Source organism: Lepisosteus oculatus, chromosome 7, assembly GCF_040954835.1.
Source record: "Lepisosteus oculatus isolate fLepOcu1 chromosome 7, fLepOcu1.hap2, whole genome shotgun sequence".
Taxonomy (NCBI): domain Eukaryota; kingdom Metazoa; phylum Chordata; class Actinopteri; order Semionotiformes; family Lepisosteidae; genus Lepisosteus; species Lepisosteus oculatus.
Window position 1 is genome coordinate 23,504,607 of NC_090702.1, and position 18,081 is coordinate 23,522,687.

The 18,081-nt window shown below is 38.8% G+C and overlaps 1 protein-coding gene and 1 long non-coding RNA gene across 3 annotated transcripts in view; one reads left to right on the top strand and one right to left on the bottom strand.

The window, feature by feature from the left end:
* The window catches only part of cpm (carboxypeptidase M), a 42,036-nt gene that overhangs the window by 11,630 nt on the left and 12,325 nt on the right, over positions 1–18,081 (top strand). For both annotated transcript variants that reach the window (XR_001479022.2, XM_006633577.3), the window contains exons 3-5: positions 630–727; positions 12,414–12,583; positions 17,272–17,456. Coding sequence is in view for 1 of the 2 variants with exons in the window: in XM_006633577.3 (XP_006633640.2) it covers positions 630–727; positions 12,414–12,583; positions 17,272–17,456 (453 nt within the window). In the remaining variant the exon portion in view is untranslated. The remainder of the gene's footprint in view (positions 1–629; positions 728–12,413; positions 12,584–17,271; positions 17,457–18,081) is intronic.
* The window catches only part of LOC138240816 (uncharacterized), a 42,707-nt gene that overhangs the window by 6,675 nt on the left and 17,951 nt on the right, over positions 1–18,081 (bottom strand). The window contains exon 2 of the long non-coding RNA XR_011190066.1: positions 17,212–17,436. This is a non-coding gene — a long non-coding RNA (uncharacterized lncRNA). The remainder of the gene's footprint in view (positions 1–17,211; positions 17,437–18,081) is intronic.

An 18,081-nucleotide genomic window follows, 5' to 3' on the forward strand; every position in this document is an offset into this window, starting at 1 on the left:
TTTAAAGTTCAAAAGTAAGAAGTCAGTAGGTTTCAAAGAGCTTTCAAAAATCCTAAAGCAACTCGTAAAAGGAACATGGACACATCCATGAACTTGAACCGAATAAAACACTGGCTATACTATCTTGTGGTATTGTTAAACTTCGACTAAAGTATTTTTCCAGGTTGGAGGAAACAGTCATAGCTGTTGTTCCACACTTGTCAATTTAAATAATGAACAAGCAGAATAAGGTGCTTTTTCCCTTTGGCCAAGCATACCAGCATGTCTCCGAAATTACCTCCGGCTGACATACACAGTATAGCAAGCTCAGACTCGTCACGTTCAATTGAAGTGTACAGACATTCTTCACCCAGTCTCAGGAGAGATGAGGATTGATGAGGTAGAGTGTTGGGTCTTGGCTCAGTTTTGGTGTGCAGATCATACCTAATTGCAAACATCACACAGTGCAGAGTCATCCAAAAGGAAGTGGTAAAAGACATTCTGGGTTCTGCATTCGCACGTCTAGAGAAATTCTTTTCAATATACTGTAGAGAATGAGACAATAATGTGTCAGTGTTTTCTAAATGAGTATCCTGACTATATCTTAAAGGGCAAGGTCCGATATCTGGGGTGTTTTTCTTGTTTTTCAGGAAGGGACCTCTGGGTTCTCGTTCTTGGAAGATTCCCAACCCAACACAAGATTGGGATCCCGGAGTTCAAGTATGTGGGTAACATGCATGGCAATGAGGTAGGCGCTGTGGACGTACTGAACATTTTTATAGAAAAGGTCAAAAGGAGACCAATGTTAAAATGTAAATGCTTACATTAACATTTCTGCAAAAGCATATGAACGGGCTTACAAACATCAAAAATACTAGCAATATGTTAACCAGAACATGGTAAGAAAGACAACTATACAGCAACACATTTGTCAGAGACAGATTGTGTTAGGCATGCGCCGGCACAGGATTTGTAAAGGGATGGCTGTGATAACAGTCTTATAAATTCTCAGTTAATCCTGAGAAGGACTGCTGTTGAGAACTGGTAATGCGATTACTAAACAACAGAGCACAACTCCATTTCTCTCATCGTCTGACACCTGTGAGGCTGCAGACCTTGTCTCTTGAAAAAATTGAATGAAGACGCATGAAAGATTGAGGTGTCACGATCGTTACTCCTCCTCTTAAGGGCGCTCCAGCCCTTCCTCGTTCTGTCCCATTCCCCAAACCTGTTCCTTATTCCAGCCCCTCTTTAGTTCCACCTTTAAAGCCAGACGCAGGCGATTGCTCGGGGCTTCTCATTGATTTCCGTGTCGTGAGAGCCCGGGGTCTTGCCGCGTCTGGCTCCGTTATGGTTTTAGTTTCCTGTTCCTGATTCCCTGCCCCGCCGGTCCCGACCGGGTTCTGGTTTTAACTACGGATGGATCCCCTGGTCTTGGACTAAACCTCCCGTCTTGGATTCCCCCTCTGGATTTACCCTTGGATTGTTCGCCCTGGATTCACTCCCCCCGGACACTAGCACTGCATGGACACGCCCCCTTGTCTCCTGACCGACTCCTGCATGATATTTTCCCCTATTGTTTCTTCACCTTTCGGATCGTGTCGTCCGCATAGGGCCCGGAAAAAACTGTTCCTGACAGAGGCAGCTATAATATTTTGGATATTTTGAGTTTTATTAGCTGTATCAAATATCAAAATAGCCACACTGAAGCTGAACACTTCCTCTTTAGAATTCTCAGCATTCAAAATAGTGTTGGAGAATCTAAAGGAGACAGAAATGATTTCCAAACTCCTAAAAAATGTGGAAACTCCACATCTGTGGTATAAGAAACACAATCTTTGTGCTGTGCTGGGATTAAAAGGATCACACATTGGATTTTAAATAAATAAGACCCTGATCATACTTCCTTCCAACATACAGACCAGAATTAAAACTGTTGGAATGATCAAGGGCAAAAAATAATATCCCTGACACCAAGGAGTGAAAACAGACATACTATTTTTAACCTGCCAAGGTAAACTACTCTCCTCTGAAGTCTCCAGAGGGAGCATAGATACACAGGAAATTAATTTATTAAGAATTTGTGGAGCAATAATTTATGTATTACAACATCTATTATGTAATAGAATTAGCTAGATTGAGTTTACTCAAGGATACATTTTTTGAGCTCTTATGATTTAAATTGGTTGCACACATGCATCTCTTACAATGTTATTTAAATGTATGTTACATTGAAATGGGCCTATTTTTCTTTTTCTGCCTTTTGTATAATGAAAATAAAACTCATGTTTGTGTTTCTGGAGGCAAATATACTAACGGTAATAAGTAAGGTGTTTTAGAACTTTGATGTGGACTAGGCCAAGAGCAGTAAGAAAAAACATAAAATCTTTTTTATTCTTTGTTTCAGTACACACATAGATGTAGGTCTAGGAGTCAGTCTGCCTAACAGAAAAAAACACAGTTAAATTAAAATTATCCAGCTCTGTGCGACCTAAAGATATGAAATTGAACACTGAATTCTAATACTCTTCCTTGGCATTACTGCAAGTTCGTTTATATTTGAGTCTGCAGCGTGATTCCAGAATTATTTTGTGTCCACTTTCTGAATGAACTGAAAAGTGGATTAAGCTCTTTCTCAAAATAATGACTGCAGTTAACAGGTCAGGAGTGATAACTACTAGTGATAACTTGTGGAGACGAAATGCAGGACTTGGAAAAAAATACAGTCTGAACAGATGAAGGCATTTTGTTTTCTGTCTGAATAATCCTCTATATGACCTGAAGGAGAAATGTATTTCTGTCAGTTTTAACAACCCCTGTGCATAATCTTCTGTTGTAAGCATGATAATACCCGACTTTTCAGCTTTTTGTATAATAGTTACAGTTTGTTTTTTTAGTCAAATGCGTTACTTTTCAGGAGTTGCCTGCATAAGGGAGCTATTTGTCACGAAGAATAATCCTAGCTGGTGAGCACTTAGAGTGGTCAGTGTAGCTGGATTAGGAGTTCAAGGTGCTCTTAACCCTGACAGTAAGGAATGCCTTGAGTATGAGGGCATTTTCCCTTTACAAATCAAAAGGTGATCTGCCTTCTGGTGCAGACACCTTAAGAATTTCAGACTCTCTGTGTATATTTGTACATATTTCAAAGTACTTCTTGCTATGAAACTTGCATTACAGTATATCATGCTTTTATACTTTTTTTGGCTTATAGTTACATTTTGTTACTAGTTTGAAAGTGAAATATATTAAGAACATCCTATTCATCCTATTTAGTGGCACTAGCCAGTAAATCACCATTATTTATTGTTTCATTTTTGTAAAATTAACCAAAACCATAATCTGATTTACAGCTTAATGTACACTAAATAAGACCAATACATCTTTACATGATTACAAAACACTAAAAGAACTTTACAGAGTGTTAATTTAAAGGTATAATGCCAAAAACAGTAACAAACACAGCAGTAAGAATAGAAACACCCACTTTATAAAAAGCTAAGCTATAAAAATAAATCTCTAGTCTAAACTTAAAATGCCCAGCAAAGTCTTTGAGTTTGTGCGTATGCACTAAAACTACATTATTCACCTCACCCTATGGAATTTGGAACACCACAAATCACAGGGGGGAGCCTCTTTTGTCATTAATTTGAGTACTATTCCATTACATTCTTCAAAAGCAATCAGAATCTTAATCTCAGGCAGCCAGTCACCAGTGGAAGACGCCAGCATGAGAGTAAACTTTTTTTGTTCTAGCAAGGGCTCGAGAATTCTGTAGCACCTGCAGCCGATAGCGCGGCGTGGCTTACACACCCAGGGGCGAGTGGATTTCTAGGGACGTTCCACACACAGCCGTAAGGTAACAGCTTCCAGGGCCAGGGAACACCAACCACAAACCACAAAAGAAAACTCACACTTCTCAGAGTGTCACACTCCATAAAGGGCTGGACAGCTAAGCACCTTGAGGGCAAAGTCTCTTTTCCGGAAACGTCCGTGTCAAGTGGCCACAGGCTGGGCTGACTGTCCCCTCCTTGCTCGCCTCTCCCTCTGGTGTGGCGCGTGACAGAGGCCCTGCTAGCAGAGGTCAACAGACAACCTGAAAGCCTCTGCCGGGTTTCAAATGGTTTCAGATCCCATTTGAACATGATTCCTAAAGGATGTAGCTTTACTTAACCTTAACTCCCTTCAATCCTCTGTTCTTGTTTCTTGAATGAAAACAGGAATAGTTCAATTTTTCCTTAACTGTGATAAAACCTCTCTTTGAGAAAACTTAACCTGGTTAGCCCTTACTGTACCTTTCTCGTTGAGGTACTGTATTTGAAAAATTTAGTGCTTAAATAATGGAGTATTTGGTAGCTGATAATATCCTTGAAAAAGTTCAATCTATAGCATAGAACCACCTAACAAATGGACTTACTGATGAATGCAGATTCAAAACTGCCTCCATCCTGGTTTTGTTGGATCTTAGTAGATCATGCTACTGTAATAATTCTTCTCAGAAAATTTAATTTAATTTTCTCGGGTGAGTCTGCATCATGTTTAGCAAATATTATCTGTGGTGTCCAGCAATATTCTTTTCTTGATCCAATTAATATTATTTATGTTACCTCTATGATCTATGATGGATTATCTAGACCAATGATATACAATATACAGGGGCTAATTTGATCCAAATTCTATTCTAATACATCATGGATCTAAAACATTGTTATATCTTCAAGAAAATCTTAATAAAATACAAAGATAAACTGATTATAAATGTCTCACTAGATATTTTAACACAAAGGCGTATGATTCAATTCTAATAAGACAGAGCTTGATAGTAGGTTCTAGGCAACAAACTGACATGTCAGGAAAGACGTACTGTAGGAGCCTTAACTGCCCATTGTAAAAAGTGAAGTTAGAAATTCAGAACTATGTTGCGACTTGCGTATTGATAAAATACAAAGGTATCATGTCTGCAAAGACATAGGAGCCTTAACTGCCCATTGTAAAAAGTGAAGTTAGAAATTCAGAACTATGTTGTGACTTGCATATTGATCAAATACAAAGTTATCCCTAATTACTTTGGCAATACTGTTAAAATGAGGTTTGTGTCACTGGCAGATGACATAAGCTTATACTTTTATTCAGCCTGGATTCTTGTAATAACCCTTTTACTGACCTGACACTGGTGGTAAGTGAAAACAAGATGGAGTCTCTTGTCTGAACCACATTCTCCCAGAGAGCAATGGAGAATAGCTTGCTGGTTGCTAGTAGCTAATTAGTTTGAGTATAAAGCTGTTCCTTGAATGAAGCCAGGGTATTGTCTTCAAATACTTCAATACTTCACAGTATTGTCTTCAAAAACATGGTAGCTTGTTCTAGAGTGCCTTTACCCTTTGTGTAAAAAAGCATCTCCGTTTTAAATGCATCCCCTCACTGTTTCTACTCGTGCCCTCTGGTCTGTATTTCAAAGAGCATACTGGAGACATTTGCTGGGTTGACGTCGTCAAAAGCCTTGGAGGACTTTGAGTACTTGAATCAGCCAGAACCCACATAGACTTCTGTGTCCAAGTCTAAAGTCATCCAGTTCTTTTAGCCTGTCAGTGTAGGACAGTCCTTTAGATTTATTGTATTTGTAGTCTTGAAGCTCAACGTTTCTGTTGTTTTCTGACTTTCCCTTTTCATTTGACAGATAGATTCATTTATCCAAGGGGCATGTAACATCATCATGAAATCAACTATTTGATGATAGATGACATGACATTGTGAGGCCCCGTGTTCTTGGGGGGCATGAAGAAAACTTGCAAAAAATAAAAGTGATCAGAGACAGTAAAAGTAAAAGTGTGCACGTATAAACGTTACAGGTTTACTAGGTGTAAAATATGCACATTATTAACACTTTATTATAATTACGAGTGGACCTAATAACCACCACAAATCCAGAGATTCCAAAAAACCAATGCCCCTTGAATGTATATACCAAATTATAAATTTAAATCTCAAAGTAAAAGAATACTGTTGGAATTGTTATGACATAAAACAGGAAGGTATTCAGCAAATTATTTTAGGACTAATTGACCAGACTTGTCAAGGTGAGCAGTAAATTATCATTGGAAGAAATAGCATTTGTTTTTGTTTTTTACAATAATGACATATGTTCAAACATAGAAAACTCTTCAATGTACACAAAGTCTGTTTAAAATTGTAGCAAAACAGAAGCTAGGAAATGCATAGAAATGAGCTCTTAGTGTGCTTGGAACTACTGCATGTATGAGGTTAGGCTTAGGGTTGGTGAATGACTGAAACCAGATGGCTGTAAAAAATGTGAATGCGTTTTTAGATCAAGGAGAACTATTTTTTTAATGGAACCTTTGAGTTTCTTTGACAATTTTATTTTTTGACTTTTCCTGTGACTGACATTAGGTATAAGGCTATGCAGAGTACTACAGAAAAAAAAAAACTTTAGCAAAATGTTTCAATTGTGGCCAAAAAACCATTGAAACATGCTTATTTTGGCCATTTTAAAGAACTTGGTAAGCTTCTTTTCTTTTGAACTTTGATAGAAATTTTAACCCTAACCCTAGGCAGACTCCTTTTGGTCCCATATATACGTTACTATAAAAATACTGATTTTGCCATATCAGGACATTTAATGTGTGAAATCTTGCTTCAACCATTCCAAAATCACCACAAAGTCACAATCTATTATCTTGATATTTTTCCTGTATGTGAGTTACTGATTGAATACATCCATTGAATTAAAGTGTACCTGAAGCGCTAGCACGTTTTCAGCACTCATATGTATGGAGTTAGGGTTAGAGAAAGACTGAAACCAGATGACTGTAAACAACGTGAAAGCGTTTTTAGTTCAAGGATAATTGTGTTTTTATGGAACCTTTGAGTTTCTTTGACATTTTTAGTTTTTTGCTTTTTCTGTCACTGGTCTTCACATATAGCAGATAATCACATTCTTATTCTTATTAGTAAAACGAATTTGCAGTTATTAAAATTATAGCAAAGTTTAGTTTCCAGTAACACCTTTGATATCGTTTAGCTAATTCTTTACTTTGTTTTGAGAAAAAGCACTCAGAAAAAGCTGTCTGACTAAAACTTGTTCTATGTCAGTGTGAACAGCCTCTGCCCTTATTGACCTCCCCTACTGTATGTATCACTTGCTGAACAAAGATCTGATAATATTCATAAGTGGTAGAGCTCCGAGACCATGCAAATACCTAATAAGACGTCTAGCATAACTTTACTTATCAGAATTGTATTTAATTGTCTGCCTACAAAGTTACCATGAAATGACCTCATTCTAAATAAAACCTTAGCACTGAGCTCTGTGTATTTGTAGGTCTCATTGTTTTTGTATATCCAAATGGAATGAATTGTAGCTGCTTTATTCAAAAGTTCCCTATCATGAGAGGTTTGCTTCTGTCTGAGTGGTAACTGGAGCAAAGGACCAATGAAGTCTTCTTCAAGGGCACTCATGGCCATGAAAATCTGGTCAAACGTCAGTCAATTATGTTTGTGTGGATTTTTTAATCTAAGGGATGAGCAGTGTAAATCTGCAATCTAATGCTGTGGAATGAGTTTGATACTCATTTCTACTGTGATTGGCGATGTCTAAAGTTAACTTGCCTGTTGATGATTTATTCCTGATCCTTGAGCTTGGAAAATAGGTTAAAAATTATTACATGTCCTTCAGTTAAGTCTTCAGATTGTTTAAACATAGTTTCATTTAGCTTTGCTGTCTTTCATTAATGTGCAACTCTGGGGCATGGCAGTTGGCACTGCTCGCTTGGAGTTCTTGAGTCAAGGGGTCCTGGCTGGACTGTACATGCTCTCCCCAGCTTTGCATGTGTTGTTGCTCTGAGTGACTCAATTTCCATTCACCTTCCAAAGATAGGGGAAGGTGACTCCTATAAATTACAGTTCATCAATGTCTGTAATTGGCCTTGTGTGCTTACAGTACAGTCTATGAGTAAGTATGTGTTCATTTACATTTGTTCCCCTAAAATGGGAGGACTATGTACACACAGTGCTGTGATTCCTATATGGTTCACCCAGTATAGATGTAAATACCCTCGTATTAACTGACATTCTGAACTTTAACCTCATTGTTTCATTTCAAATCCAATGTGCTGGAGTACAGAGCCAAAACAACAAAAAGTGTGTCACTGTCCAAATACTTACAGACTGCACTGTACAGTATGTGCCCTGTGATGGACTGGTAACCATCCCACTCTTAAATCTATACTTTTTGGACTCTTAGCAGAAAAAAAAGTGAGTTTGTGAAATAAACGATGGACATCATTCATGATATGTGTCCTGTGTAGGTAAACATCTTGTTTCAGACAAATTAAACTATTATTCATTTTATACTTTTGTAAGTCATACTTCCTTTTAATTTGCCTGTATAGATGTACAGTAGGAGGTGGCAATAGTGGCACCTTAATTCTGCTAATTTAATTCAGATGCTTGATTTTTTATTTGTAAGAGGGACGAAGTTTCAGACAAAATGAACATCCTTGTCGGAATTACATTTCCCAGAAGGCTGTGAGGAATAAGATAATGGCCATAGTCTCTGGTCCAGTGGTGAGAAAAGAATTGGTCAGGTGGTCATTCGAAAGCCAGAAAGCAGAAGCTTCCAGGGTCGGTCTGTCTGCTATCTGGGGACAAAGGGCAGGCCCTCTGCAGTACAGATTCACCCAAAGAAAGAAGTCTGAAGAAGTGACTGACCAAATGACCACAAACTGAGCATAATCTCAGTAAACATCTTAGCAGCCTGGTAGTATTTTCAGAGAGGGACTTCAAAGAAGTACAAACTTAAAGACAGGCTCATGTTTTGATTTGTATTGGTTGTTTATTTTCCCGCTGTGTAGATAAAGGACTGTTTTTGTACCTTACAGAACTTGAGTGTTTATTTTCCTGATTCTGCCTATTTTAAAGATCCTGTTATGGCACTCCAACCCCTGGGTGTGTCACAGCTTATACTGAAAATTAACAGGCCTTCAAAGACATACAGTATAGTATGATCCCACACAGCCTCAGCTCAACAAAGGCACCTGAAAAGGTTTTCTTAAATGCTCATTTCTGATCGATTACTTAGCACTTTTCTAAAGATAACATGCGATTCAGTCTTAACAAACAAAAAAACAGAGAATGTTTTTTTTTAGTTGTGTCTGAAGATCAAAAGGAATGCATTGTGAACTGCCTGCCTTTACATGAGACAGACACAGATAAGCACAGTATGTTCATTCAGGATGATCATATACCATTTCAGGTTTGTCTGTTAGTGTTTGTTTTTAATTTAAAACTCAAATAAAAGTGAACCTTCCTTTATGAGTCACTATCTGGTTAATGATTTTTCTGAAAGAGCATGTTATTTTCTTTGAACCTGGCTGCACATTTCAGTGTTGGGATGGGGAAGATGCAGAAGGTTAGTGGGATTCAGAACATTGTTTCTTAGCTGCTGTTTCAAGAGCTACCAAGTAGGCCAGGAGGGTCTTGCAGAGTTTAACCATGACCTACAAATTCAGAAGCACTCAAATTTAAGAGGAAGAAAAATAAATCCATAGAAAATCTGAAACAAAATGTCAAAGGACTAGGTAATTAAGTGCTTATGCACATAGAAGCTACTGGATTCACAGGAGACTGTGATATTGTAATGACTGAAACATGGCTAGCAGAGAGAGATGGTGATGAATACAGCTTTTGTGGATACAAAGCCTTCCAAAGAGACAGGAAAGATATAAGAGGTGAAACACAGAATTATACCTAAAAACCTTTTACTCACTGGATTTCAACCAGGGGTCTCCAAATCTGTATGGATCAGACTTATAAAATAGTTCAAAGGGCTCTATGTAAGGAGTGTGCTACAGACCATTCAATCCACATATTAATATTACTGTAGTTTTACATAGTAAAATCAGGGATGCATATGGAAAGGAAATGTTATTTTTGCTGTGTAGACAGGGAAAACCCATCAGGAATGTCAGCGGCTGAAAGTGAAATGGTAATGGCTACCATTTGCTTCCGCGCCTAATTTGTCAGTACACCTACAAGAGGGAATGATTGTATTGAATTAGTTTATGTCAAAACGTCTAGACAGAGTAACCAATACTGTGGTGAGAACCACTGGGGAATTGTGACTGTGTGTTAGTAGTCTTTGAAGTGTATTCTGAAACTGTACAGTCAGGGTCCAAAACAACAGTTACACTTGCTAGTAAGTGGCAGACTATGAAGCACTGAGTTAAAACAACAGTACAACAGAATAGGATAGTAAAAATATGGTATATTTCTATAGTAGAAAATGGATACTGATAATTTAAAGACATTCCTTGCAACAGGGAGCACATTTATCCCAGGAGTAAGCAAATCAAAGAATAGGAAGCACAGGCACAAATGGTATAATAAATCATTTAAGACAAATGTACAGAGAAAGGGAATATAATGAACTATAAGCACAAGTCAAAAGGTCAGTAGAAGGGCAGAGAGAGAGAAAAAATGTTGCATTGTGGCTAAAGTCAAAGTCAAGTTTAAAGGCTAGTTTTTCACACAAGCAAAATGACCAGTAAAGGATTAGGTAAAGTGTCTCAATGATGATAAAGGGAAGTGGGTTTGACAATGAGAGGGAACTGGCAGGTGGATTACATCAATATTCACTCAGGAGTCCAGCTGACTGGACAGTTGCTATTGTTCTCATCCAAAAATGAACTCTTCCAAAAATGTAATTATAAATTGATAAATGTCACTTCTGGTAAATGTAACGTTATAGAAATGATAACTAGAAATAAACTAGAGGGTCATTTGTAGGTATAGGATTCTGGTCTCTGTGGATTGCCTAACTAATTTGTTATAGTCCTTTAAACAAGCAAAAGCGGGACCTGTAATGGGATAGGAGCACATGACTTGGTATATGTAGATTTTCAGAAGGTTTTGGACAGAGTTCCTTATAAAAGATTCATTCTCAAATTGCAAATTTTAAACATCGAACTAAATGCATGTATAGTAATCAGTCTAGAGACGAGTGGCTGGGTACATTCTTAGCTCAAAGAAATCTAGAAGGCTAAAAGAGGTAAATCTTTCTAGTCTTGAACAGAGAAGAATATGAGGCAACCTGATTCATGCTTTCAGAATCCTCAAAGGCCCTGTCGAAGTCAAGCCAGTGGACTGGAGCAGCAGTTAGACACCAAACAGAGGAATCAAATGAAAAGTACAGGGCAAGCCTATTTAAAACAGAGCAAGAGGCACTTTACCCAAAGGGTTGTCTGCTATGGCATGGTAAATATGAGAAATTGCAAAGGAAGATGTTTAAGTTATAACTTGAAAAAATGTGTTTATCATTTTTTCATTCCTTGTTGGACATTTTTCCATGATTCTTGGTTGTTTCTCCTTAAATTATCAGAACCCACTGTTCCAACACAAATACCACAGCAGAAACATGGAAGTCCAATTGCTTTACACATAAGTACTCAGCTGTCCATGTGCTTGACCTTTATTTCTACAAAGGAACAGGTAATGGGTTTATTCCATGCTGAAAAGAAAAGAAAGGAAACATAATGTTTCAGCTATGGAGTCTTCTTCAGGTGTGAGCTAGACACACCTCACACCTCACACTTGAAGAAGGCTCCACAGCCCAAACGTTGTGTTTCTTTTCTTTTCAGCATGGAATAAACGTTTACTTGTTCCTTTGCAGCCTACACATGCTGACACAGCTCCCTTCTTGGAACTATTTATTTCTACATATTGCTACAGATTTCCGAGACCCTGTGAATCTGCAAGGCAGTTAAGAATCTAAGGAAAACATTAAAATAAGCATCAAATAAGAAGCAAAATAACCACAAGGATATGCAGTTAGACTACATGAAAACCTCTTCATTAACTTGGTCCATTGAACACATTAGCCCAGCATTTTCTCAGTGACCAGACCATGCTTGCTTGCGCTCAAGCAGAACCAGAATATTGGTACAAATTAACTTGCTGGCAGAAGGAAGAGACAAATTTGTACCAGATCATGGTCGCATAGTGTCTTTTCCACTTGATTATCCATCTATCCATTTTCTAACCACTTCATCCAATTTGGGGTGGCAGGGGAGCCCATCCCTGCAATCAACGGACACAAAATGGGGTACACCCTGGAAGCCACTTAACCTACCAGTATGTCTTTGGACTGTGGGAAGAAACCAGAGCACCCATGGAGGAAACCCATGCTGACATGGGAAGAATATACAAACTCCACACTGATAGTACAACAGGAATTGAACTCAGGGCCCAATATTGCAAGGCAGCAATGCTAACCACTGCACCACCACGCTGCACCGAAAGGATTACATGAATTTAAAAAAGAACTAACAGCAGGTGATAGTACTTGGCTTTTGGCAGATGGCATGTATTGTATAGGCCTGTATTGTTCCCCCTCTAACAGCTTTGTGTGTGTGCGTGTTCAGGTGGTGGGGAGAGTGTTGCTGCTTCATTTGATAAACCATCTCACGTCGAACTACATGACAGACCCCATCATCACCAAGCTCATTGACAGCAGCCGCATCCACATCCTGCCTTCCATGAACCCTGACGGGTTTGAGGCCTCCAGCCACGACTGTGTGTATTCTGTGGGAAGGTGAGAAACGCCATGTGCAGTGCGTAGCTTCCACTGAAAAGCTGCTTGGAAGATGCCGTGAAGTGGTCTACAGTGAAGTTCTATGGCTGTTACCAAGTGCCATTGGTTTGATTCTAAAGCCTTCCACTGGGTTCATGCCTGCTTCTGGACAGAGCACAAAAAATACTTTTACACTCACCAAACACACATCTTTTACACACTCTATAGTTATAATGAGCCATCATCTGAAGAAAGTACCTAGTAATAGTTTAAATGTCAAAATGCACCTTGGAACAATTGGTTCTGATTTGGGGATCTCACTCAAGGCAAGAGCAATAGGGGGCTGGAGGGTGAAATGGTGGTGAGCAGTGAGCTCAGACGTTTCTGAAGAGCTGGGAACTGAAGGTACCACAAAGTCTGCCGGTGTTGTGATGGACTGAAACCAATTACCATCATACCTGTTTCTTTCGTGAACGTCATGGAAAACCTTAATTGAAGGAAAAATGTGGCCATGAAAAATGAAAGCACCTTTGGCTTTGATGATATATTGGATTTACTGGCATGATTTATGTACCCTACAGCACCCTACTCTGTGACAACAACACAAACTAGAGTTCTTTAGGTTATGAGAAAGGGCTCTTATTAAACTGAAGAGAGCTTACTGGTATAACACGGAAATAACAGAAATGAGAAGATTTAGCAAAACCAAGGCTGAAAACATAATGACATTGGATAAACAACTATTTTAAAAGTCTCTGGCTTTGTACTTTATGGTTTACGCTTTCTAGCTGTTAAAGAGCACATCAACACTATTCTGTTTTCATTGAAGTCAGCCAGCCATGACTTCAGCTCTGCATGAAAGCTATAGTAATAACAATGGTGACCCCAACACAAAAATGTTTTTTATTACCTTAAACACAGTTAATGCTAAAAACTTTATGTAGGTGTGTGTCAAGGGCAGCTGCTGAGATCAACCTGTTTAGAAGCCTGATAAGAACTGACCTGATAAGAGGATGCTGTTTTTTGTCACATGCTGGTGTAAGCTGTGCAATGTTTACATCCCATTGTTTATAATAGTCCTGTACTGGAACAAAAATGTCTTGGTTGGGATGCAACCATGTCTATCAGGATATTTCATTAGGAGTTGATAAGCTTTCTTGGACACGATACACAAATGAAACAAAGAGAGCTGAAATGACATTTTTTAATAGACATATGTTCCCATTGTCCACACACATGTTTTTCAGGACGTTTCTTATCCTATTGTGGACAAAGCAGGCCAGAGTCTATCCCAGAAGGCAGGGCTGATAGCACCACAAAAGCTCTCCCACTGTTTACAACAGCAGCTGTAGCTAGCTGTTAGTTATTATTGAACACAAACCATCTTGTTCTTCCCACCTAGATCATCCATTTGGTTTTCATGCTTCTCAGTGCTTGACCATCAAGTCACAAACCTCATTTCGATTGTTTTCAGGCTGAAAACCGACAGTTAAGACTCCTTGTAGACAGAGACTAATCTGATTACAGAGTTAGTCCAAATGATTTGACATAGTCCTGCACAAATTCATTTGTGCATTACATGAACATTATGTTCGAGGCAGACATTACAATCTATACTCATCCCTACGTTTTGTTGCAGAACAATTTTTTTTCAGCTGAATCCTAGACATTCAGGTTTTTATGTACAACTACTGATCACCTTGGAATGAAACTGGGATACAGTGTAACACTGACTCTATAATGATTACATTTTGCTTCAGCATCAAATCTTGCACTTGAGCAGAAGCAGATTATTGAATAAGCAAAGGCTTATGCAAGTTCCAGTCTCTAGTCTTCCTAAAAAGACGTATCAAAAGTAAATAATGAGATTTGTATCCTGAAGAGCTGTTACAGTTTGAAGAAATGTCATCTTAACATCTTAAACCCGGCTTCAATCAATCACTTAATTAATCAATGACTAGTGCCAGCTTGCATCGTTCTGTTTGTCTGGTCCTGTTGACAGCTGTCATCCACAATGAAAAGGAGTGGTTACACTGAAAGGACATAGTGCACAACCCCACAGGTCAGGGCTGCTAACAGATGGGGCAACCCCAGAGGATCATGTATTGTTCTCAGTAGCAGCGCAACAAGGCTGTGTCCTCACACCTGAGCTGCCCTTTGTGTTTCTGTGATGAGCCATTCAAACAGCTGCACACAGAAAAGCACATGGTCCTTTGGAAATGTTGGAATTTCTAAATGATTTTTCCTGTCACATACAGCCAAAGCCATGACAACCTAACTTAGGGAATTTAGAATGACATGAAAAGAACTGTAAAAAAGTATAGGAAAAAGACTGACTGACGAAATGCAGAATACCACTTTCAGAAAATACTTTAATTCGGCAAAACCTCTTTCATAAAGTGATCTGGGGAGTCAGGAAATATATTTTCTTCTCTTCTTCAAGTTCATTCAGTGAAATAGTCTTACCCTTCAATAAAGTCTTTTTGAATATAAGCAAGATATATAAGACATCTAAGATATGTAGAAAACAGAAAGCTGTAGGTTCTTGGTTTCTGCTATGAGGTACTTCACTTAGAATTTTGCTGAGCGGTTTTGATTTTTGATCTGAAAATGATGGTACCCTATAATTTGGAAGCACACAATAAACCTGCAACAGAACATGAAATTCACCACAGCCACAAGACGTGGGCTCACATGTGGTGGGTCAATTACAGTTTCTTGTGGAACATAAAATCTTCTAATAATCATTTAAACACACTATTTTATTTTTGTGCAATGTTGTCACTGGGGAAACAATCTCTCTCTCTAACCATGGAAAAACACATCAGGGAATAATTAGATAATAACTGTGAGTATGATATTGTCCCCTCTCTGTACGTAACTACTACACATGAGCTTCTGAACCACAAAAACACACCCAACAGCCTGCCACATAAATACAGAAATAGACATGCACACACCACACCCAGTCTCTTGAAATGGTTTAGGTTCTCCTGCTTAAAAGACACTGAACTGTCTAAGTAAAAACGTTCTTCACCCTTTATTTCCTATTCAAGAGTTGGAGTTGATAATAATGATGATAATAACAGTGATGGTATTTAGGATAATAAGACCAATTTTCTAATCAAAACATGAAACAGAAGTTTAAAAAATATTGTATACTGACAAAATTAACACAGTTAACAGTAAAATGAAATTATATGTTAATAGCTGTAATAAAAAGATTATTAAGCAGGTTTTTAAATGTTTGCAACTGCAAAGACACACAAGAGAATGCTCTGATCATTGTGCAGAACATGTCTTAGGTAAAATAAGATGACCTGAAACAAAGAATCTCAGATTAAGTGCTGGACTATTCTGATGCAGTAAGTCCTTAGGGTTAAATGGAGTTAATTAAAATGAGCTTTTAAATAATGTCATATGTTTAAGATTTACAGTGTTGATGTTTTCTTAATGGCACTGTCTATATTCATTTTGACATTCACTGCAGTAAATCAGTAGAATTTTTTCACTTTCTATAAACAAGCATTACTGAGCGTGAACACTTTATCACTCATCTGACTTCATAGTGTTTAATTCATCCATCTTCACATATACAGTATGTCTTAATAGAAATCTTAGCAGAGGGGCCTATGCCACATGAGAAGGATTTTAATTGTGGGCCTGTAAGAGATTTTAGTAAAGTTCAAACCTATAACATATTAGAAAGGAAAACTACCATAAAGCTGTTTATGGCAAACAATAAGTAATTTAAAGGACTACCTGTTTTCTATTTGTTTATTTCCATCTCCTCTAAAGAAATACCTGCTTGTGTCATTAATGATAATTGATATAAATTATGTAAATTGATCTTTTGCTCCTCTACTCAGGAAAAATGATGACATTTCCAAGACAGAGTACAAAACAAACAAAAAAAAACGTCAGTCATTCATTTGGACAAATCTTTTAATTAAACAGACTTACATTTGTATTCTTTCATACTTCTGGTGGCTAAAGTATATATGTCACCAAAACCTGAGCAAGTACTTTGCTCAAGCGCACAACAGCAGTGCTCTGCCTGCAACCACAACCTTCTAGTTACAAATCCAGAGCTCTAACTACTCCTTAACGCAGCAAGTGCTGAAGTGAGACATACTGTCCACTACCTCCCCAGGAATTTGGGTGCAAGCTGCTCTGGTGAAGAATGAGCTGCTTGCTGATCCTGATTAATACAGATCCCTCTATTGTGTATTAACCTTGTCAGGCAGGAGCACTGAAATGGAACTAAGTGGAATGGAAATGGGTATTTACTGCTCTCATCTTTTACTCAGCACTGTCAACCTTTAAATATAATGGAAAACGTTCTTACTGCTTTCCTATACCTTCTGCTATCAAACCCCAACAATCTGAATTAGGTGAAAATAGTAGGGCACATATTTTATGCCATATTCATATCCACTTGGATACCAGGGACAGTTTAGGATTCCATAAAGAATTTCAAAATTATATTTAAATCCTTTTAACTGCTCAGTGTCACTCTGGTATTTCCAGCTTTGAATTTTGAGGTAGAGTTGTTGATGTCAGCATACCGACATAAACAAATTTAGGTCGGTGAGACATTCTTACGTTGGTATCGGTAAATTTTCAGTATATCGCCAAGCTCTACTCACCAGGCTTTTCAGCCCCAGTGCCAGTGTTGCTTATGCTCCTCTCCTTTGGCGTGCATGCAGGTTCAATAAGAATGGCATCGACCTGAACCGAAACTTTCCCGATGCCTTCATGGAGGACAGGCGACCCCGGGAGCCGGAGGTGCAGGCAGTGATGAACTGGGTACACTCGGAGCCATTCATCCTGTCGGCAAACCTGCATGGTGGAGCAGTGGTGGCCAGCTACCCCTACGACAACAGCAACGGAGGTACTGGTTAAAGTAGATAAAGACTCACACATCTGCCTAGGGGTGCGAGCTGCTGTGGAGGTACTGGCTAACACAGATCGAGACTTAATAGTCTGTCTAGGGTTACAAGCTGCTCTGGAGATATTGGTTAGCATAGACTGAGACTCACTAGTCTGTCTAGGGGTACGAGCTGCTTTGAAGATACTGGTTAGCACAGATCGAGACTCCCTAATCTAAGGGTACGAGCTGTCACAGATTGAGACTCGCTAGTCTGTCTAGGGGTACGAGCTGCATCAGAGGTACTGGCTAGCTCAGATCGAAATTCGCTAGTCTGTCTAGGGGTCAAGCTGCACCAGGGGTACTGGCTAACACAGATCGAGACTTGCTAGTCTGTCTAGGGGTACAAGCTGCTCTGGAGATACTGGTTAGCATAGACTGAGACTCACTAGTCTGTCTAGGGGTACGAGGTGCTTTGGAGATACTGGTTAGCACAGATCGAGACTTGCTAATCTAAGGGTACGAGCTGTCACAGATTGAGACTCGCTAGTCTGTCTAGGGGTACAAGCTGCATCAGAGGTACTGGCTAGCTCAGATTGTGACTCGCTAGTCTGTCTAGGGGTACGAGCTGCACCAGAGGTACTGTTAG